This window comes from Phoenix dactylifera, chromosome 11, assembly GCF_009389715.1.
Source record: "Phoenix dactylifera cultivar Barhee BC4 chromosome 11, palm_55x_up_171113_PBpolish2nd_filt_p, whole genome shotgun sequence".
NCBI classification, from domain to species: Eukaryota; Viridiplantae; Streptophyta; class Magnoliopsida; order Arecales; family Arecaceae; genus Phoenix; species Phoenix dactylifera.
In genome coordinates, this window is record NC_052402.1 from 9417704 (window position 1) to 9437216 (window position 19513).

General features: G+C 41.7%; 1 protein-coding gene across 2 annotated transcripts; it reads left to right on the top strand.

The window, feature by feature from the left end:
* Positions 1–206: 206 nt before the first annotated feature.
* On the top strand, positions 207–13312 carry LOC103703290 (guanine nucleotide-binding protein subunit gamma 3-like). Of its 2 annotated transcripts, none has more exons than XM_008786090.4 (5): positions 207–811; positions 4011–4066; positions 4501–4545; positions 4625–4669; positions 12257–13312. In XM_008786090.4, the coding sequence occupies exons 1-5, from the start codon at positions 674–676 to the stop codon at positions 13176–13178; spliced, it is 1206 nt and encodes a 401-aa protein (XP_008784312.2). In that variant the 5' UTR covers positions 207–673; the 3' UTR covers positions 13179–13312. The 2 variants fall into 2 exon arrangements, with proteins under 2 accessions (XP_008784312.2, XP_008784313.2); XM_008786091.4 differs by having other exon boundaries at positions 208–811; positions 4014–4066.
* The last annotated feature ends 6201 nt before the right edge of the window (positions 13313–19513 follow it).

Consider the following 19513-nt stretch of genomic DNA (forward strand, 5'->3'; position numbering starts at 1 on the left):
TGCGCACCCTCCTGCACGGATCTCGAAGCGACCATTGTGCGATCCAACGGTGAATTCGCAAGAAGGAAGGCGGATCCATCTTCCGGGAGAAAGACAAAACCCCTATCTCTTTCTCTGGCATCGCGGCCCAACACACCACGAGAGATCATAGTGAGAGAAATAATTTATTTAGGGTGGGGGGGAGGAGCAGCGCGCTGCAACGCCCTCTGCCCGTTGGGACGGCATCCGTACGAGCTCGCGCAGGCTTTTGAATTGCCCTTTTCTTTCGTGAATATTTTTGCCTTCTCCCTTAGTGTATCCATCGCATTCGGCGCACTGTTATTGCAGCGAGACCGGACAATAAGCACGCTCGAGCCGGGGCGAGCGAAGAGATATGGGGGCTGTTTGCGCGGCGTGGAATGGGGCGGTGACCGCATCGTTGCTGTTCCTCCTGTCCTCCGCCGCGTACCGCATTTATAACCCTGCAGTACCTCCCCTCCCCACTCCCCCTCTGTGCCGGGCTCGCAGTCGGTGTCCCCTCCCCTCCTGCCCCGCGCGCCCAACTTACCGCGGCGCGCAGTAACGCCCCCTTTACTATTACTTAAACTCTCCCTCGGATATATGCTGCTGCTGCTGCGGCTGCTGCTGCTATTCACGCTGCGGAAGCATTGGATCCGGTGAGTCGCCAACGATAATGGCGGCCGCGGACCCGCGAGCGACGATGACGACGCCGCCGAGCCCGAAGTCGCCGCCCAGGTACCCGGATCTCTGCGGCCGGCGGAGGCTGCTGCTCGAGGTGCAGATCTTGAACCGGGAGATCGGCTTCCTTGAGGTAATCCGAAGCTATTCTTGGCTCGTTTCTTGATCTCGCTCTCTGTGTGTTTGATCTGATTTCTGGAGGGAAAGCCGAGTGATTTGAAGACAAGTGGATGTCTTGAAGCTGCGGTTGTTATCGGACTGGCGTTGTCTTATGAGATTAGAGGGGCTCGAGGAGATTAGTTTTTCTTTAGTTGAGTGAGTTCGATGGCGTCGTGTAAAAGTTCGTGGAATAAGATGGGATGAGGTCAGGATTTTAGCGCTGCGAAAACGTAGCTGGTTAGCCAGCGGAAAGGGGAGAAGGAGTTCGGCAGTAGCTAGGAGCATCCTTACTCTCGGACATGCTTTCTTTGGTCATTCTTTACTCTTCCAAAGAAGCTATTCGCAGTACCATTCTTTCCTAATCTCCGCAAATTGGTCGAGCTTCTATGCGATGTGAAGGAAAAAGAGCAGTTTTGTGAGATAATGATTGGTCTTTTGGAGTGGTGATGCCATTATTCGCAAATCAAAGTGGTAGGTCGAAGGATTATGAGCGACGGGGGATTGTTATGATTCAAACTAATTTGAGACAGGAAAGTATTTTTAAATTTTACGTTTTTTATGATTTCTAGAAAGTGATTTAGCATATGGTGCGGTAAAGAATATTGATACTTTTTATATGACAGAGGCACACAAGTTTGAGACTAAAGGTTGCTAGATACTGCGGTTCCTTTTGATGCTATGATTTGCAAATAGTAGCACCAGCTTGAAACCATAAAACGGCTTTATGAATGTAAAACAAAATGTAATAAATGTTGATAAAGCAAAACGTGAATTAAATGGATACCCTGTTATTATACCTGTTATTCGCTATATTATGCTTACGATAATTCTTTTCAAATTAGAGAGCTACAGAATAAGATTGTAAAGACATAAAATAACCTGACAGTTAATCTTTTGGGTTTGAAATGGGGACAATGTTTCCCAAGTGATTATTATAGCCATTATGTAACACTATTGAAATGGTTAAACATCCTTTGAAGGGATCATCATTTTATTTGGAAGTAAAAAAAAGTGAGATATACTTGTTTATTATGCATTCAGATTTTAATTTCAACAAAAAGCCATTTCTCCACATTCAAGAGAGGGATACACTTGTATTTGCGAAGATTTCAAAACATGTCTTCTCAAGGAATTAAGAATTAAATCAAGAAGATTTCTGCTTTCCTGTTCTGTCTATGGACTTGAGGGATAGAACTGTGAGCCAATTTTATGGGGCGTATTTTCAACAAATAGTATGTAGAATGTTGGACCTTTAAGTGAGTCTATAATGACGAAAGAAGTAGCCTAAGGTGCAAGCAAAATGTACATTAATGGGACTTCCTGATTTTGTATGTATTCTACATCTCTACTATTCAAAGCATTTCCATTCATTGCTCGACAGTAGGATAAAACATTTTGGGTTAACATTTTGAATTCTAGCCTTACCTTAACGTACTCCGTCATCCTTAATGTGGAGGTTTCCAAGTATTTCTTTATTTTGTGAAGACTCTTTACTGTGACATTTTAATGAACCATTTTTTTATTAAGAGGTAATTACATTCCAAGGGATTACGTTTTCAGGCTGGGCTTAATAAGAAAGGCTGGATCTTAACCCCTAAAAAGTTTCTTGAGAATGAGACAAATGAAACTTAATATGATAAAATAATAAATTTATCTGGCTTGCCATAAAGATCTGTAATTTGATTCCCAAATAAGGAGAAACACAAGCAAATTTTGGCATGTTTTGGGAGTTTCTTTTGACAAAAGAGTGAGTGTGATGTATCCAACCTTTTCTGTGTCTTATTTTTCGTTTTTTTAATAATTTTTTTTAGGGCACTTGCTTTCTCGTGCACTGTATGTGTTCCATTTGAAATAAATATTTTACATTCTTTCTTTCTTGCTTATTCATTCTATCTTTCTATTGCAATTTTAGCATTTGGAGGTACTTGCTAGCTTGTTCTTTATGTCTTTACCTTCTTATCATCCATGGTTTGTTTTGGTAAGGTTTCCTAAGGATCTTAAAAGAATAAATATTTTAAAGTCTCTTCTGCTTGCTTGCTCATTTTATCTTTCTGTTATTGTATTAACATTTGAAAACTCTTGCTAGCTTGTCTGCAATTTCTTTACCATTTTATGTAACTTGCATCATAATTTTTAAGGATTTGAATGGAAGAAATTGCCTTCATGAGGCTTAGGTATTGAAATTGAAAACTAGGAATCTCTTTGGCTGGGATTGATGATGAAGTTAATTTCTTTATTGTTGTATATTTTTTTGTATATGTGTTCGTGGGTTGTTGGGGGTTGTGAGGTGGGTGGTTGCAGTGCTAGAGATTTTGTTTCTAGCATGCAGAAGATATACTTAACCCCAACAAATTTTTATAAACACAACAGCAGGTCAATGTGTTGTGTTTCATGCTCAATGCGTCACATTTTCTACCTTTCTTATTTGCTTTTAAGTGTAAATTTGGGCAATAGGCAGTATAGAAAACAACTCATCTGTTTAGATGATGTCAGGTTCTGAAGGCATATGCATGTCCTGAATGACAATATAGCAAAATCCACAGTTCTGCACTCCCAATTGTATTTAGTGAAATTATATTACATCAATTGTTTCAGGTATTGTAGGTCACTGTTAGATTTTTCATCTCCTCTTTTGGTATTTACCTTGTTTTGAGCCCTTCGTTTGCACACAAGCCATCTGCCTTTCAAAGACATAATCTTTAAGGCACCTTTGTGGTCTATTTTCAAACAGATGTTAGCTTTTAAATGAAATTTGATGATTTAAGGTGATATAGCATTATTCCTGAGTTTGTTCTTTATATAAGCAACAGGATTATAGGAATGAAGTAGAAAAATGGACAAACTTGGAGGCCAATACATGGTCTAACAAGTAGAAGGAATGAAGAAGACCTGTCCAAGGGAGTCACATGGGCAGTTGTATTCTCATCCTTGATTTTTTAAGTTTCCCACTTTAGACTTTTTCTAATATAGTGCTGAAAAATGTTTTTCATCAATATGTCACCCAAAGAAGTGATATCTATCTTCTTCAATTCTGATCTACATTATTTGAGATCATCAATATAACTGTGATTGAGCCCATAAAAACCTCCCAGGCACTAATGCTACTATGTTATTTATCTTGTTTCTAATTTAGTTTTCAAAAGAACAAAAACTCATGAGAATTTCATATTAAGCAGGAGGAGTTACAATCGCTTGAAGGACTTCAACCTGTCTCACGGTGCTGCAAGGAGTATGCTTCATTAACTTGTTTCTTATTTATGCAGCTTCCTGTTTTTTTCTATTGCTTAATGTCAGATGCCCTTCAGTTTCTCCTCTATAGTCCTTAGACCTCAATTGCCTGGCTAAGTGATAAATGTACAAAATCAAAAATTTATGTGGCTTTCCTGATAAATGCTTGACAACATGATGAGGGGATAAAAATTAAAATCTGAAAATGGAATACAGCAAATACTCCACACAAAAAAATTCTTGTTCATATGGGTTGAGTTGGGTCATTTGAGTCTTCCTAATAAACTTGTCAACTCCACTGAGTTTCAGACCAGGCTGTTAACTTTAATTATGCTGAAGACTATTCTTTTTCCTGTTAAGAGTGGAAATTAGCTTTCTTCTTTCTAAGAATATCTGATATTTGCTTATTGATTTGATCTATTGATAATCTTACAGGGTCAACGAATTTGTGGGGATAAAACCAGATCCTCTAATACCTATGTATAGTTCTTTAAACTTGTGCTTTATATTTTGACCTTTATGAATATCATATCTTTATGTTTTTTTTTCTGCTGAACAGAAATAAGAAGAGACACAAGTCTTGTCGCATTTGGAGGTGGCTTGGGTACTTCCTAAAATCCTTTACCTTTTCCTTGTCTTGCACTCTGATGCTCTGTTTCATTCATGAATGAAATCAGAGTAAAATAAGGGATGTATTCAGCCAAGTGCATAAAGTTATTTTTACTTAATTCACATAGCTTTATTCTGCTTAGCAGGTGCATAACCACTTTTTGCCAAATAGAATATTCACCGTTGTGCTCACATATGTACCCTGTGGTTGGGTGTGAATGATTCTATTTAGGTGTGTTATTCCTCTCAGTTTCAGCTTATTCCAGATTTTGAACCAAACAAAATTTGGACTTATTCCTGGAAGAACAGGATAAATTAGAATATAGATTAATTTAAGAACTCATCGAAGTTTGCTTTATTCATGATTATCTGGGATGTTCCTTTAACATTTGCATGGACGGTTGAACTTTTCCTGCAGTTACTGTTCTACAGGGATAGCAATTCTATTTTAGTCCATAATCTAACTTTGAGGACATGGCTACCATTTTTGCCCAACCTTGTAATTACCTTAGTTGATCTAATATCTGCTCAAACCCTTTTTTTTACTAGTATTCCTTACCAGTATATGCTACTTAGTATCTATCAAGATAATGCTTGTTTTTGAAGCTAATGTTACTGTTACTAATGATTTATTATACGATAAACACTTCTGGAAGATAATCGTATAATGAGATGTTAAAACTGTATGTTTGTTAGATACGGTACATCCTATGAAAGTGCTTGAGTGTTCTGTAATCATAATCATCTAGCTTCTCTCAGTTATTGGTGTTAGCTTTTAATGATATTTCACCATCTCTATCAAGGCTATGTCTCATGTCATAACAAGTTTTCCCAAATGCTGTTCATCTTTAGTTCTTATCTCTGACAGAAGTCAACTCTCTTTACTACATCCTCCTTAGATGACCATAGCAAATGTTCAAACCATTGCAAGTGGTTTTCCATCACTTCGCCTTCGATAGGCGCAACTTGTATGCGCTACAGGACCACCAGGGCATGTCGTATTTATGCTTGGGTGGACCTAAGGATGGGATTAGTTTATGCTTTGTCGGTTCGCAAATAAGAAAAACAGGAATAGAAAAAGTTTGTGCCTATGGGAATAGTTGTATAATGAGTTAGTCCAATTCTTGTTTGGATACAATTTTTGGAATAACTTTTGGCTAAGGGTTCTTTTGTCCATAAAAAATAGAAAGTAGGCATAAATGATAGATTTATGCATGGAGTAGCTTATGGCAACCTCCTTTTGGAATAGTTATGTGTGGCAAGGTCTATAAACTTTGTACTGGGTATCGTAGGGGTACCTTACCAATATGGTATGGTACAAGTCGATATGGTACAGTACACACCCCATACCAAAACAGCTTTGCAACCATTTTTCTCGATTTTTGATCTTGGTACGTCTCAGTATGTGTTACGCCCTAAACTCGCCATCTATGTCATGCCCTAAACTCACCATCTATGTCGACCGCATGACATAGCCGCATGAAGCCTAGAGCTGTGCCTTAAAGTTCATGCAAAAATTTGCCTTTGCTTAGGCATAAACCAAAAATAAATTGCCATAGAAAGAATTCCTTTTTGGCTCTCCCGGTTGAAAAGGACTCTCCTTAAGCATCCGTGTCAAAATCGCCATAGACAATTTCTTTTTGGCTCCTTTGGTTGAAATGGACTCTCCTTGTGCACCCGTGTTAGGCCTACATGAACGGTTTCCAATGAATTCCATAAATTTAACTCAAGAATTATAACCAAAAGGATCCAACTACTAATTTCATCATAATTCAAATATTCAAATACAAAATTATAACAGATCATTGGCATCAGAAAATAAACTAGCTAACTAGATGATGACTGTCGCTCGAACTCCACGCCAACCCATCCAAAATCTACGCATCATGTGACTCTAAAAAAATATGCAAAAAGAGATATGAGCTTCATAGCCTAGTAAGAATTTCTACACATCCACACCAACACAATAATATAAGTTTGAAAATAGCAAGAAATTATTACTGAAATCACAAACCATCAAAATTGCTCGAATAACAATATACACATGTATATCAAATATCAATAGAAACCCAACCACTCAAAGTGATATATCGTACGATATCTCATAAATCTTCTATAGTATTTTCAAACAACTTTTCGTTTCGTTCCTTTTTAAATCGATCCGAATCTAGAATCAATTATCTTTTCGACTTTGGGCCAAATTTCGGTCAGATTTTCCACTCGTGACGGGGCAATTAAAAGGTGTCATATTTTCCGCCCGTGATGGGGCAATCGATATTGTTACATTTCCAGCTTGTGACGGGACAATCGATGATAACGAGATTAGTCTAGACTTGTTCATTCAATCAAGTTCACATTCACACCAATTTTTTTTTATTTTCAGCATTAGACTAATCACGGCTACGTTTCTCACCCTGACGGGGCAATCGATAAGTCACATTTTCAGTCTGTAATGGGGCAATCGATAAGTGTTACATTATTCGCCTGTGACGGGGCAATCAAAATAACATGGTTAGTCCAAAGTACTACATTTATTAGTCCGATTATATAAGTGTAAATTATACTCATATATGCATCCATTATACTATCAATTACAAGCATACATAATCAAAACATGGTTTAATATAGAAACCAACATAAAAGAATTCTTGCATCTTTCTTATCTTAATCAAGAGCATATCATACATACGTATACAAAATATCTATAATCATGCAAGCAAGTGTATAAGGATTCTTACCTCTTTGCTAACAACTCAGACAGATTAATCACTTGTCCGCATCGCGATCTTTAGACTTGGGTGCGCAGAACCTTGTTCAATGTCCTGTTGTCCAGAAGGTTGTTCTCCTACATAACCAAATCAATATAAACAATTATATGAGGTATCTGACAATCCAGAGCCCTCTACTGGTCCATTAAAGGGTCACCATCACGTGGTAGTCTAGGACTACCCTCTGAGTCCCTTTTTCCAAAATTTTTTCTAGATTAAGCTGGAGGAAAAATACCAAGATAGAGAGAAAAAGGAAGGAAGAGAGAAACTAGAGAAGAAAGAACCGTGAGGCTCTCTCTAGAACGGAGGAGGATGCTTGGCGGCAGCAGCCGCTCGTGGCCGGTGACCCCCAGCGGTCGATGGCCATACAGTGCCAGCGGCATGCCATGCCCGGCTATGGCCGGCTGAAATGGGAGGAAGGAAAACGAAACATGGGAGTCCCTATTTATCACCGATCCGGCAACTTGCAGGCCGGATTCAAGGGGAAACGATGGCCCTAAAGAGTGGAGAATGGAGGGAGGAAGCTTACCATGCCTCCGACAATCTCCTTTGGTCAGATTGACGGCAAAAACCCCAAGTACCTCTCTCGGATTACTTAGAGTCTTATGCCTCAATGGAAGGACCCTTAAAGTTGATGGCAAAGGAGAGGGAGAGAGAGGTCCTTTTATGGATGAAAATCGACTCAAAGAAGGTAGGATTTGAGCCCCTTAGACTCCTTCTAGCAGACTTGGAACCGGAGAAGAGGAAGACTTCCCTTAGAGTCTTTCTCCCTGCCACACTTGCCAAGCACATCTTGTGGCCTATTGACCGGCCCAAGCCCAAAAATATGGTTCCTTACAGTACAGGTCGGTATATATCTTGGTACACCATGGTATAGGGTGGTACAGAGTAGTATGGGGCATGTATCGATCCGAACTTAAGTTTTGAACCGGTTCTCACGGGATACTGCAGTCATGATGCCACAGGTGTAAGTAGATTTGACTGGCACAATGCACAACTATACCCTGCTTATACATGTTCCTTTAAAAGCTATGCCAGGCATAAGGATTATTTTGAACCTCGTGCCTGTTCAATTCCCCAACCAATTCCTGCCTTAAGAGCTTAAGCCAGATTGGCCTTGCTGCCCCAAACCCATGGGTCAGACAGAAGTGGACAAAATCAAAGATAAGGAGAGATCAGAAGGCTTTGTAGTCTTATTACAAGGGTTTAGAAGGTAGATAAAGGTGCTAGGTAAGCTAATATAGAAGAATTAGGTTTAGTAATGATGGTCCATAGTAGACTTGTTAAATAAAGGAGAAAGCGCATTACTTAAAAACTAATTCAAAAATGTCTCTAAGAGATCAGTTTAAAGGGAATGCAACAGCAAAGAGGTAAATATAATCCATAATAAGAAGAACAAAGGAGATGGAAGAATTAGACAGGAAGAGAGAGACTAAGATGAAACAGGAGGGCTGAAGCTGGCCTCTATTCTCCAAACTTTTTCACAAAATAAAACCAGCATACAGGTCGTCTTGGCCGCTTAATACCTCATAGTAATAGCTCAGACGGCGCTATATCTTTTCCCAGTCGGAGTCTTTAATATACCCCCCCTCCCCTGAGAAAGAAAAGATCCAAGTCAAGTAGCTTAAAGATTTAAAGACCACTAAACCAGTGAAGAGTCAATATATTATCATATTTGATATGTTAGATGATTTTGATGCTCCAATATGCTTGTTGAATGCAGAAAAGGATATATGTGAACCTAGCAAGCCCTCATAATTCCACATTGTGGAGATCCTTCCTATTGGGTTGTCATTTGTGTCTCTTATACCCTCCCTTTACATTTAATGAGCTGCATTATTATACTTTCCATAAATTCATTGCTGGCCAACGGCCCTATGATCCAATAAAACTAGCTAGATTTACTTGATATAATATTGGGTTTGATGTCTTTTATATAGAAGTGCCTGGCATTGATTAGAGATGGTGATGCCATCAGTTAAATGGTTTTTAGCGTAATGAATTTCTTATAGTATCATAGAGTGCAAACATACCATGCATAACCCTTCATACTTTCCCGCAAATCCACTTTAATACTATCATCTCTGCTGCCCACTCTGGTGTGCTTAAAACTTATATTGTTTTCCAGAAATCTAAACCATGCAACATTGTAGATCCTGTTAGCACTTACAAATATTTCACTTGAGCTGCAAGACTATGTATTGCTTATATAACATCAGATATGTGCCTCTCATCTTCAACCTTCTAGCTCTGTTCTATTAGATACCTTCCTTTGTTTAGTATTACTAATCACGAACACTGGAAATTTTTGAGCTTTTTGCATGGATTGAAAAAGCAAATCTCTAGAAGTCACCTTCTCCAAAGAAGTGCTTCACTTACCAATGAAAGAGAAATGGTTCAAGGTTAAGCTTGGTATTTCTAGAAATTTTATGCAACATGGGTTTCTTTGGCATTGAAGTGGTGATAAATGCTATGGGCAGCTAATATGCCCTTCTGGACCTATCATAAGTCAATAATTTGAATGGACCAAGGTTCTTTCCTTGAGAAATGACCTTGATTAGATGGAAACATTCATCCGGAATAATCATACTATGGATTTATGGAAGGTGACTGATGATTTCATTTGGTGGGCTTTGCATGGTGATAATAGCCATTGAAAAATGTGAATAGTGTTGGTTGAAGTGAAAGACTTTGCTTTTTTCTTGATTGCATAGGATTAAGTTGGGGAATGCTAAACAATTGGTATACTGTCTTGTTATAGAGAGAATAGGAGGGCCTGAATGTCAAATCAGATTTACTTTTTCTGAAGTTTTCTTCTTCCTTGTTGAAGAAGATTTATGTTTATTGCCTTTATTTCATAGGTCTGCATCTGCAAAAAAAACAGAGAGTTCAAATTTTGGTTGCTAATATAATGAGTTATAGAGCTTGCAATAAAAGCTGAGTTATATTGATCCATGGTTGGTTAATGACTATAGAGGTGTTCTTGAATGCTGAGTTGGAGATGAGATAGCACAAGAATACACTCACCAGTCACCACCCTCAACAAATCCAGCAAGGGGATAAAAGCCATGAGATACTAGAAGTCTCCCAAAGGCCAAAATGTAGAATTTCGTTCAAAATAATAACTACAATAACAATCCACAGTATGATTATGCCCAATGCAGGTTCCCATGATGTTTACTTGTCAGTTATATTATTAAATATGAAAACAAAAATGTCGCCTAATTCAACTACTAAATGGTCTAATAAATGATACCTACATGAGATTTAATTAGGTGCTTTATGGTATGAGGGTTGTCAAATGGTCTCATGAAATGGACCTCCTTGCTGGGTTGTCTTAAGGCCAAGTTTGTCAGACACTGACGGTGTCAAACTCTCCTGATTGGTGAGAAATGGCATCCATCCAAATGGGCCAATAATATGTAACCGGATGCTTCATCGTAAAATTCTCGATGAATTGCAATTGAATGTATTAATTAGTATGAGATCACAAGGATCTTCAAAATCTTGGATGAAGTAAAAAATCATGATAATCAATGAGGGTTGCCATCACAATATTATCCAAAATCAAAAATTAGCATAGGTTGCTCCCGACAATACGCTCATTTTTGTGGTAAAAGTTTCCTTCATATTGAAACATGAAATTAATCACATCCAATGCATCCTTTGCATAGGAGGTTTAGTACAATATAGAAAATTTTTTTCCTCAGATTAGAAAGCTCGTTTCTCACAATTGCTGGAGATGCCATGCTATGAAAAAGCTTCATAGGCATTGCTTGCAAGATGTCTTGTGCATGCTACATGAGTTGTTAAGATATCCAACTTGACATCACAAGCATTGTTATGTGATGGTTTAGCCTCTGATGCCAATATTTGATGCTAAAGGTGTCCATGGATCATGCTTAAAGAAGCATTTTTCATGAAGCCCACTCCATGAAACTCATTCTATGCATCTCCTTTCTAAATCTCATGTGGTTAGCACTTATTAGGTTGGTGGATAGTCATTTTGGTGAATTGGCTGCTGTATTTGACTTATATAATTTGTATTTTGGACTTACAGTTACTTGTGTTGTCTTCCATGAAAACATGAGGAGGCTTTTTGAAACTTATCCTGTTGATAATGCATGTAGAGAGTTGGAGAATCCTATGCCAGTATAATAGTAGCCATGTTTGAGAAATTGTAATTGAAGTTGTTGTTTTGAATGAAATTCTAGCCTTTGGCTCTTCTTCTGCTTCTCTTATCCCCTTTGTTGATTACTTGATGATGGTAATTTTATCTCTTTTTCTGCTCTTGTGCTGCCTTTTCATATCCATCTTGGTGTTTGATCCTGAACCATTATATATTTTCAATCTGTTACTCAGAAGACATTCACCTGCATGCTTTCAGAAACATTACTTCCTCAGCTCAAAAATGTCTGCCGTAGGATTTAAATAATGCAACTGCTATTCATAGAAACTGATGATGATCATAGAAAGTTGATACCTAATGTTTTTGTTATCTTCAAATTCTTTTGAGTACTCTGTACAGTTATCCTGTTTATCACATTGTAGCCAATAAAATGCATGATACTTGTATGCTATGCTTAGCAACAATAGATCAATATCTATAAATGATCATCCAAGACACAGGTTTGAACTGTGCCAGTGAAACCACAGCAAAGCACACATTGAACTGCTATCATCATAACCTTTAAAAAGTCAAACCATTTTTTGCTGCAGTTTGACAGTTTGTGGTTTTGCATCATTAACTTGTGGGTGATGGTATTACTCATGTGTGGTCACATCTGAATGATAGTGGTTTTGTTTCTGAGCAGATCGAAACTTTGCCTCTGCTTCTCATGGATGTGCTGCTCCAGCGGAAGCTTGCTAGAGCTCAAAAGACCGAGCTGCAAATGCCCATGCTCAAAGACTAGCAGCTGTTGCCAAAGGAATTGCAACTGTTACCCAGAGAATTGCAGCTGTCGCCCAAGTATCTGCAACTGTTGCCCAGAGAATTGCAGGTGTCGCGACTGTTTCCCAAACAACTGCACCTGCTGCCCTAAGGACTGCAAATGCGACTGCTGCCCTAAGGACTGCAACTGCGACTGCTGCCCGAGCTGCGACTGCTGCCCTAAGGACTGCAACTGCGACTGCTGCCCTAAGGACTGCAGCTGCGACTGCTGCCCGAAGAGCTGCGCGTGCTGCCCGAAGAGCTGCCCCTGCTGCCCGAAGAGCTGCGCATGCTGCCCGAAGAGCTGCAGCTGCTGCCCGAAGAGCTGCGCGTGCTGCCCGAAGAGCTGCAGCTGCTGTCCGAAGAGCTGCAGTTGTTTCCCGAAGAGCTGCGCCTGTTGCCCTTCCGAATGTGAATGCCCTTGTTGCCCTTGCTGTGAGGTCCCATCCTGCAGACCAAGCTGCAATTGCTGCGAGGGTTTCTTCTGCAAAACACATGGCAGCTGCCTTGATGTTTCCTGCTGTAGGCCCTGCTGCAATTGCTCGGAGCTTTCCTGCTTCAAGTCTGTTTGCTGCAATTGGGGTGTTTCATGCTTCAAATCCCAATGCTGTACCAGGGGATTTTCCTGCTCCAAACCACGTTGCTGTGGTTGGGGTTTTCCTTGCTCCAAACCACGATGCATCCTTCCAAGCGTCTCCTGCCCTGAGTATTCCTGTGGCTGTATCTGGTCCTGCCCAAGATGTACAGAGGTACGCCTGTGCCCAAGATGCTCTAAAACTTGCTGTCGTAGTGGATGTCTATGTTAGGTTAGATCATGGCATTGTATTCCTCTTAGCGTCCAGTTTTTTTGACATGCATATTATTCTATTGGAATTCTGAATCATAATATATTTGAAATTAAAATTTTTGTCCTGTTATCAATATCACAATGTTGCTAGAATCCGTCGTCCTCTTTTCAATTCATTCTTCTGATCTTGTTTCAGAAATAGCAGGTGTTTTTGGCCTAATACTAACAATTTTCAGTTTAGGGAGGATATTTTTTTTTTTTCCTTTTTTCTGTCCCCATAGCCTCTATAAAGACTGCCAAGAACATTAGTAATGAAGGAAAAGGAAACTGGGACAATAATATCTACCCAAGGTTGCATGATAGATCCTTGGCGCTCCTGATCACTGTAAATGATCTTCAATTGACAATATCCTGCTCGAGAATTGTGTCCAGGCCTTGTTTGTCTCATACTTTCCAGTTGTGACTGCGACAGGGACAACTTCCTCCCCTTTTCTGAATCATGAGGATAAGAAAATTCTTCTTATGCTACCGAGGATGGTTGCACGGTACCTACTAGGATTTGCGCTCAATGAATCTAGGGAAATAGAAGTTATGATCCAGAAATATTCTAGGAAAAACATGGATGGATAAAATTCAGAGATGATCATGTGTGATACTATGAAGGATGAAAGTTGGTAAATAATGAGTTCTGTAAACGTTTTTTAATCATGTAATCAATGCTCAGATCTGCACCTAGAGTTACATATATTGGTCTGAATCACCATATTGTTGCACTCAATTGCCAAATCAGAAGCGTTGCAGTAAATGCGATGTAGCTTTTAGTAAGAATAATTGGTGTACAAAGATGGAAAACTGAACCCTTTGGACGGGGCTTGATGGTTGTGCATACAACTATGGTTATTAACTGAATGGATTATGCATGGAAATCTGAATTATATGTTGGAAAAGTTTCCTTCTGATTAATTAAAGGTATGTTACAGAGATTGAGGAGTACAACTGCAGCTGTCAGGTTCATCAAGAGTGCTAGAAAGCTCACTTACATTGGTTGTGAGGATTGCCATTACTCAGAAGGAGGAGATTGCAATGAAATGGAAAGTATATCAATAAATCAATACATGAAATTGAAAATAAGCGGCTACTTTTAAATATAATGAAAATTATGATAGGAAACAAAATTTACCTCGAAAATGTTTTCATTAATTACCTTCTAAGATCATTAAGCTTCCTTCAACTTGGCTCTCTTTTGTGCGTTTGCGCATCGCAGTGGTGGTTGTCCGTCTTGGCTTGCATGTGTATATTAGAGGTGATGCCCTGGAAGTGTTTGGTTGGTTGTAAGCAAGCAAACTGAGACCTAGTTTGTAGAAGCTATTTTGATTTATGAGAGAAGCCATTTCAAAGTATTTTTGAGCTGGATTTCTCATAGAGGTGACTCGGTGGGGAAAAAAAAAGAAAGGATGGTTTGCTTGGCGAAGTTATACTTTGAAAATCAATTGAATTAAAGAATTTTTTTTTCGATGAAAGAAATTCTTTCGAAAAAGAAAATTATTAACATGCTAAAAGCTGCTCTTACAATATATTATGCATGTATTTATAAGAAATGATACTCTAAGTTTAGTTTAGATATTAAATCCGATATGAAATTATACTCGAAATAAAATTCAATAATAAGAAAATATTTTAGAACTATTACAAATATAAAAAATTAGTCAAAATTTGATACTGTTTTTAATTAAAAAACAAAAAAACATGCCGAAAATCTCTAAGTTTTTTAAAAAAATTTGCTCGCAAATATGCTACCTACTTCCATACTTGCCTTGATTTATTTGATCCTAATAAATGCACCCTGGGCTGCACCAGTGAGTTCATTCGGGTTTACTTCCGAGTAATTTTAGGAGAACTAAACGTTTGATTTCCCGCCTGCCAGAAACAGCGCCATCCGGCCTTTTGTGACGGCATTTTCCGTGTGACAATCTGTCCAAGGAGGGCCCCATTTTTAAATCCTGTCCTGTTCCATTCTGCTGTTGTACGTGGCAGAATTCTATTTGCCACAGCTCGGTCCGTAGTAAGTGGAAGGACAGCGCTTCGATTAGCCCTCCCAAAAGAAACGTGACGTCTCACGTGGTCGGATCCCTTTTCCACTCGCCCCCACGAGCCAAAATCCTATCCCTAGATGCAATTATGCGAAGCATCCCGGATAACAGCCACGTAATCCAATCCATCCAACGCCCACTATCAAGCGGATTGACTACGTGCCAACTATCCACAAACTCCCTCATAGATGGGTCCAAGGAGATCCCAGCGATTGGACCTTGTGGAATCTTTTCCGTCCTCTATCCTACAAAATAAAGAAGAACCCCAATACGTCCTCTAATCACAAAACTGCCATACAACTACAAAGAGTATAGGGAAGCCGAAAGGACAAATCCGTAAATAAGTCGAAAATATCTGGGCAAACTCATTTCCATCCTGTATTACGGTGTATCCGAACCCTTTCTGATCGGCCCATCTCTTCCTCTCTCTTTCTCTCTCTCTCTCTGCCGACGTTTCCGAGGTCATCGCCAACTCCCACCTCATCCCCGCCACGATGGTCGGTGCGTCGCCGGAGATAAGATCCGGGACTACATCGAGACACACTCTTCCTCCACTGCCACCATTGTTTTCCGAGGGACGGCGATCAGCTCGCCGCCCCCCTCCCCCAAAGGTGGCAGCTTTCTCGAGCCGGGGGCCAAATTACCGCGCTCTGGAGATCCTTTGGTCGGACATGATTGCCCCTGGCATCAACATTCTGGCGGCTTGGACGAGGGCGAGCAGCCCGACCGACCTCGATATCGATCCGACGAGAGTGGATCGAGTTCAATGTAATCTCGGGAACCTCCATATCATGCCCCCATGTCAGCAGCATCGCCGTCCTACTGCATAAGGCCTTCCCGAGTTGGAGCCTGGCTACGGTCAAATCCGCTCTGATGTGAGCCCAACATGAAAAATTTTTAATAATAAAATTAAAAGAATACAAAGATAGAATTCAAACTCAAGATTCCTGCTCTGATATCATGTTAAAATCACCATTTATTTCAAAAATTTAAGCTTATAAAATAAAATAAATTTATTTATATATTTTATATTTTAAAAAAATAAAAATATATAAATAAATTTACTTCATCCTATCAACTTAAATTTTTAGAATAAGTGGTGATTCTAACATGCTATCAGAGCAGAGGTCCCAAACTAGGCCTCGGCAATCTCAATTCCTCGGCTTTCTTTTTTTTTTTTTTGATGAAAACGGGCATTTCATACAACACGGGTACGAATACACCCAATAGAGTCAGAAAACAAAAAGCCCCGAAGTGCTCCGGGCAACTCACTCTCCCCAGACCATAGGGTGCCTCCTGAGTGGCTCGCAACATATGCCGCCACCCAGTCGGCCGCCCCATTGGCCTCGCGATATACATGCATGGCCTGGAACGTAACCTCCCTCGCCATATCCCAAATGTCACGGATCAGAGGGTGAACTCCCCCATAGCTGCACGAGCCCTTTCGGACCTAGCTGATCACAGTAGCAGAATCTCCCTCTAGCAGGACTGAAGTCGCCCGAAGCACTCGCCGCACATAGCACATACCCATCCAGGCTGCCCGCAGCTCTGCCCCAGGAACTGAGGTGTCAAAAATCTGACAGCCCCCTGCCACCACCACACCAGAGCTCGGCCCCCTGATAACGAAACCAGCCCCTCCTCTCCTACCTCCATCCAAGACTGAGCCATCAAAATTGACCTTGAGGAAACTCGGGGGTGGGGGCTTCCAGGTAAAAAATACCCTATGTGAAGCTGCCGAAGCAGTATGGGGGCCCCAGATGTCCCGAGCTGTCAAAGGTCTATGGGCTGAATCTACATGTATAATCTCAGCTGCCTGAGCACTGGCCCGCTCCATCACAAACCGCGGTGACGGCCTACCCTCGCCAAAGACACGGGCGTTCCTGGCCAGCCATATCTGATAAGCTGTACAAGCTGCCCGAATAGCCATGCTGCGCATCTGAGGGATACCAACCCATCGCTGAACCCTCTCCAAAAAACAGTCCCTCCGGCTCCAAGCATCCTCCGGAATCCCAGTCAGCCTCCAAGCATCCCGCGCCCGATCGCACTGGAAAAGGACATGATCCACCAACTCGTCCACCCCACAATCCGGACATAGAGGAGAGAGACTCACTCCTCGTCTGCTCAGCACTGAACACGTCGGCAAACACTCCCAAGCCACCTTCCAGAGGAAGAGAGCAGCCCTCTGGTGTAGCCCAACCCTCCACACCCAGCCACAGTCTAAGCTCGGCACTGACTCCCGCTGAATAACTCGGGAAACATCACCGACCCCGAAACTCGCTCTGCAAGTAGTGCTCCAAACCCTGACATTCGGACCTGCAGAACCCGGAATGGGAAGTGCCCGAACCCGCTCTGCCAAATGCTCTCCGAACAGCTGGTCTAGTCTATCACCATCCCACTCTGCCGCCCCCGGCCTGAGAAGGTCAGAAACCCGGAGTCCCTCTGCCCCCGATCCACTAAACATCGTCGGCCATAATCTCAATGGGAGCACATCCACCCACGAGTCCTCAGTCACATCAATACTCCGTCCATCGCCAATCAACCATCTAGAATGAGCCAAGGCCATCGGCAAGTGCCGCCCAATCTCTCGCCATATAAAGGAAACTCTGCGGCCCCCTACCGCCTGTGCAGTAAATCCCGCACGACCGTATCTAGCTATCATGATCTGGCTCCAAAAGCCCTGCGGCTCCAAAACGACCTGCACAGCCCGTCGTGCCAGTAGAGCCTCGCGCCGCGCCTGGAGTGACTGCACCCCTAACCCACCCTCCCGCAGTGACAAACATACCCTCTCCCAGGCCATCAGATGTACTCCGCGACCTCCCCCACGAGAGCCCCATAAGAACCTCCTCATGAGCCTCTCAATCTCCTCCAGTACCGTCTTCGGCACAACAGTGTGTGCCATCAGATAAATAGGCATAGAACATAGAACTGACTTGATCAGCGTCAATCTGCCCATCATAGAGAGAGAGGACGCTCTCCAACCCTCGAGTCTGCTCCGCACCCTCTCCACCAAGGTAGAGCACTCCGCCACCCGTAGCCTCCTCCCTGTAAGGGGGACCCCCAGGTAAACCAGGGCCCCCTCCTCCTCCTGCATCCCTAGGATCGCCACCCTCCGCTCTGTGCTCGGACTGAAATGTATGGCTGATTTTTGAAAATTGACTCTCTGCCCAGACATCTCGCAGTACTCTGTCAAAACCCTCCGAAGGGCTCTCGCATCAGTCTCTCTCGCCCGAGTGAGCAAGAGGCAGTCATCTGCAAACATTAGGTGAGAAATGGGGGTGCCGGGAGCTGGACTATAGGCGACCAACTCCCGGTTCCCACAAGCAGCATGCAAGGCACGAGAGAGTACATCAGAACAAATAATAAATAGATACGGGGATAGAGGACATCCCTGACGCAGACCCATAGTAGCTCGAAAGAACGGCGATGGCGTGCCATTAATCAAAATAGAGAAACTGGGCCTCTGCACACATCCCAAAATCCAGTCAATCCAAATCTGGTGGAAACCAAAGCTCTCCAGCGCCCGCCGAAGAAAATCCCACCGTATCCGGTCGTAGGCACGCTCCATGTCCAACTTCACTGCCATCAAGCATCGCCTCCTCGAGGCGCGCACTAGGTCCCCCATCAGCTCCTGAGCTAGCAGAATGTACCATAGAATGGTTCGAAATGTCGGAGGGCTCGAAGATGCCGTGTGCGAGGCTGAAATCTCCAGCCCACCTGGTGCGAATGTCATGGTGACTTCTAGCAAGCTTGTATTTGATTCAGTAGAGCAGATCTCATTTGCTTCTATAACCGACGCAGCAGTTGCTGATTCACATAGCTTTGGATGGATCTCATGGCGTGATGGTACGCATAGTGTGAGGAGCCCCATTGCTGTGAGCTGGCGCACGAGTCTTGGGTCTTCCGTTCAGGCTGGCTATGTAATAGTCTCTGAGAGGTTCTACGTTTGATTAGGAACAAGGGAAAAAAGTTTGGAAGATTTGAATTTCTGATTGGCTCAGCAATAGCCACGGGATTTATGACTAAGTAAAGAAGAAATCCAGCAGATGGAGGCTGTAAAATTCTCAGGTAGTTCGAATGATCAAATGGGAAGATCAGAAACTGTCAGAATGTGAATATATTGTTAATTGAAATAAGAGAACCCAAAGAGTGTGTGAAATTTGAAGAACCTGCTCTTCAATTAAAAGGTATCTTTCCCTTTTTTTTCCCGGTTGTTGATAAAGGGACATTAGGCACCTTAACAACCTGCGTCATCATAAAAGCCGGA